Source organism: Phoenix dactylifera, chromosome 10 (assembly GCF_051530095.1).
Source record: "Phoenix dactylifera cultivar Ajwa chromosome 10, Ajwa_hap1_PhDact_Kaust_v1.1, whole genome shotgun sequence".
NCBI lineage: Eukaryota > Viridiplantae > Streptophyta > Magnoliopsida > Arecales > Arecaceae > Phoenix > Phoenix dactylifera.
Window position 1 is genome coordinate 14,590,490 of NC_143199.1, and position 4,610 is coordinate 14,595,099.

The window sequence follows — 4,610 nt, forward strand, 5'->3', positions numbered from 1 at the left end:
GGGCCAAACCCCTACCCAAGCCCGGCCCGACTTTTTTTTCCGGGCTTCGGGCCGGGCCGGGGCCCGAAAAATTTTTAAGGAACAATGCCCGAGCCCGGCCCGAGCCCGGCCCGAGCCCATTTGGGCCGGCCCAGTTGGGCCCTAACCTGGGCCGGCCCGTTTGGGCCAGCTCGTTTGGGCCAGCCCGATCCCTAGCCCGGCCCAAAAAGGAAAACAAGTCTTTGAACAAGCAAAACAACCTATAATATAAGAAAAAGAAGGCATGCCTACAAGGCTACAATGCTGCATCAAAAAGGATAAATCAGGGCCATAAATGATAATGATAAGAGGAAAGAAGCTTCAGGAGCAACTATATGAAATCTATTTACATAAAATAAATAGCAGAGGAAGAAATCATCACTCAGCAAAAGCCCAACATAATAACTCATGATCCGGCTCACGACAGCAATCTCTTTATGCGGTAAAGTCGCACATTTCAATCTATTGAACTTCTGACACTGAGGCATCCAACCTTTGCTCTTTCTGATTCCCAATATCCTTAGTGTGCTGCAACTCTTTTGACAACCAGAAGACTTGCATCAAGCCACCATTCCCAATATGAGAAAAAAATACCCGCCTTGGAATTTCCAAGCATAACGAGATAAGCTTAATGAGCACAAAAAACAATCCAATGCCCACGAGAAGCTTAAAAGAGTCATCCTGTCCGACAGCCAGTAAAAGCAATGTAAGTTTGTCGACTAAGAATAAAATGCAGTGATAGATTGCAAGTAAGCAACAAGTTAACCTTTATACTTCTCTGAAAATAGTCGTGAAAGAACTCCTTTAAGAAATCTGTCAGTGCAACACCTATGAATAAACCGAGTGGAATCATCAGCTCTCTATATTGATAAACCTTCCGGAAAGGAGTCAGCAGTACAAGAACTCACAGCTATGACAAGAATATATATATCGGCAAAGCATTTCAATAAAAATCACAGGAAAAGCTTAAATCTTAATGAGGAAAGAGACAGAAAAACAGCTCGATTTCATCATATCAACATGCAAGGACTGGTAGAGTGAAAGTGATGGAATGTTGCATGTGCACGCCGGATTGTGTCGGGGCTGGCTTCTGATAGCCCGATGTACTTCACTTTGCCCTCTTCCACCAACTTCTTCAGCTCCCCCCATCTATCAAACACCAAAACAGATGTTGGTTCCATTGACGCAAAGAACACACACAAAAAAAATCAACTCGGACAAGCCATAACTTGAATTTAAAAGGTTAGTGCTTACAGTATCCTCAATTGGCACCGTCTTTCACCAGGTATAACTTCTTCACTCTGGGGATCATTAAGTATACATTGACTTTCACCATGTGCACATAAAGCAGAGAGACAGAAGCACAATAAAGCATAGAAGATGAACCTTATTCAACAAAAATATTGCATATGCTGCTCTTGTAAACATACAAGCAAAAATGTCGACAAGCAAACAACCTATTCAACTTAAATCAAATATAAGATGGACCAAGTAGGCAATCAGACAGATCATTAACAAAATAGCATCTGATGGTTTGAAGATAACTTGCAAAAAAATTCATTCCATGCAACCAAGTGCAACGATACAACTGAAACCAAACAAAAGGATTCCATAAAAAACAGGAGGATAAAAAAAATCATCGGCCTGAAGTCGTTGTTCCCTGCACAATAAGTTAATAACGAGATCTGATGAGGGTATCGTCATTCAGTTCTCCGAAATTGCCCACTCCAGGAGTCCAGGGTGTCGTCATCTACATTCAACGTTATAGAACTCGAGCAATTTGCAACTGTTAACACAAATCAATCATAAATGTTTAAATTATAAGTACAATAAGCAAATAAAAAATATTAGATAAATTTAAAAGATTTATATACCTTCATCATATTGTTCACGAAGCCAATCTTGGGTACACACTAAGGCTTCTACGGTAGAAGGGCTCAAAGAGCTTCGATACTGATCCACAACTCTACCACTAGTGCTGAATGCCGACTCAGATGAAACAGTGGAGACTGGAATAGCTAGAACATCTCGAGCCATTCTTGATAGTATAGGATAGACTGCTGCATTGCTCTTCCACCAAGCCAAGATGTCAAACTCTTTATTCTCCAAATCAGGAAGTACATCATCATCCAAATAACTATCCAACTCGGATCTCTTAGGGCGTTTTGAAGAACTCTGACTTCTAAATTGAGCAAAGTCCATACCAAATTTTTTTTTGGAAGAAACTGAACTTATATCACCTTGTCCACCAAAATTAGATGTTCGCTCACTTGAACTCATAGAGGGATGCATTCTTGTTGCATCTACATACTCATTATACAATTGAAAAAGACAAGCACGAATATCATCAATCTTTTTCTTGCACTCCTCCAACTCAAATGCCTTTTGATAACAAAATTCTACAAATATCAACTTTGATCTGGAATCCAAAATAGAAGCAATTACCAACAAATTATTGCACTGAGACCAATATTTGTTAAACTTCTTTAGCATCTCATTTGTTAATTGCTTTACTGTTTCATCAGTATCGATACTTTCATCCATCAACAAAGCCCTAATTCCCCAAACTTCTTTTAGGTATAAATTGGATGTGGGATACTTACAACCAGAAAATACTTTAGTGGCATCAAGAAAGGCTTCTAAAAATTTAAGAATTATAGAAGCCTTTTTCCATTCATCATTGGTGGGGCATACACATGAATGCTCAGTTGCATATCTAATAAGAGCATCTTTATAACCAAGTGCATCATGCAACATTTCATAAGTAGAATTCCATCTTGTAGGAACATCCAAAGTGAGTCCTTTTCTAGCAGGAAGTCTCATATGCTGTAGAATTTCATTAAATGCTTGCATTCGAGATGGGGATGCAGAGACATATCTAACAATTTCTCTTATACATTCAATAGCTTCATGAATGATTTTCATTCCATCCTGAACCATAATATTTAATATATGTGCACAACATCTAATATGACTGTACTCCCCACTAAACAACATTGAAGCACAAAAGTGATCTCGGAGCCTTCTCATTACAGCATCATTTGTGCTGCAATTATCCAAAGTAATAGCACATATTTTATAATCCAATTCCCATTCAACAAGACATTTTTTTACAGCATCTTCAATTGCAAAGCCGGTGTGAGGGTATGGAAGTTTCTTGAAACTAATAATCTTCTTATGCAGAGTAAAGTCAGAATCAATATAATGTGCTGTGAAAGAAATGTAACCGATTTTCTGATTTGATGTCCAAATATCAGTAGTGAAACTAACTCGAGAACTTAGGTTCTTGAATACATCATGCAATTTTTTCCTCTCTTCTTGATACAAAGCCATACAATCATGTTTTACAGTCTTACGTCCCATAATTTTGAATAATGGCTGAAGAGATCTCATAAAATCCAGAAAAACAGTGTGCTCAACAATACGAAATGGAAGCTCAGCACATATGATAAATTTTGCAAGAATTTTTCTACTCTCTTCTTGATTGAATTTGAAACACTTTATCGGATCTTTTGAACTTGGTAGTAAGAGCAACTGATTAGTCGGATTCTTTTGATACTTCTTGCAAACATTTTCAAGATGGCGTTTTAGATGACTCGTTCCTCCTTTAGTGCTCCCACTTAAAACTTTTTTACAATATTTGCACTTAGCTATTGACCCTTCAGAATTTTTTTTCTCGATAAAGTGATTCCATACCCAAGATCTTTTTCTAGAAGAATTGTCACAAACATTTTCAGAAGTATCTTCATTTATATCATCCTCATTCCTTAAATCTTCAACAGTCTCATTTTCACCCACTTTAGAATGAGACATTAGTAAAAATAATCTGCCCAAATAAAAAAATAAACATCACAAATTTAACCTATAACAAAAAAAATATCATTTAATCTATAGCAATAGGAATACCAAAACTAATAAAGATAATGGAATACCAAAACTATAGCAATAGAAATACCAAAACCAATAGAAATGATTCATGTAAAGCAAGATTAATTACTAACCATTGACAATTTATTTATCACAATGTAGCTTCATCATGCCTCAAACAAGAAGTTACAGTCTTACAGACATTTATAAGTAGATACAATATGACCTGTCACTCTGTCAGATACTAAAATTTACAGGTGCACAACATTGCAGTTAACTCAAAGATTAAAAATATTCTAATAAGAGTTACATACTTACATGTCAACCTCAATGACAAGTGCACTATGTAGCCTGAAGATGTAGAATGTTATACCGTATACAGTAACCGTTAAAATGCAACAGAAATACAAAACAATTTGCACCATATCCAGAAAATATTGCAAGGAAAAGAACCAAAAATTTAACATAGGCATACATCCATGGGCTTGCCATTTGTTTATAGGCTAATTTGAGAATCTTTCCCATTGTTTTCATGTCAGCAATAGCCACTAACAATGTATAATATCCAGAGTAAACAATTTTCAGTGAAGTTTCTCGGTGATGCTAGCTTGGAAGTACCGAAGGTCCAAACTACCAAAACCAAAAGGCAAAAACTGACATTCAAAGAATCAAAATTGATAGAAATTCAAGTGAAGCTTGCATGAGCGGACTAAATGCCAAATCCC

At 36.9% G+C, this 4,610-nt stretch overlaps 1 protein-coding gene across 1 annotated transcript; it reads right to left on the bottom strand.

Annotated features, from left to right (window-relative positions):
* Positions 1-1,796: 1,796 nt before the first annotated feature.
* Positions 1,797-4,015, bottom strand: LOC149752694 (zinc finger BED domain-containing protein RICESLEEPER 2-like). Its single transcript, XM_089925726.1, has one exon. It carries the CDS (start codon positions 3,829-3,831, stop codon positions 1,885-1,887), a length of 1,947 nt encoding a protein of 648 aa, XP_089781852.1. The 5' UTR covers positions 3,832-4,015; the 3' UTR covers positions 1,797-1,884.
* Between the last annotated feature and the right edge of the window lie 595 nt (positions 4,016-4,610).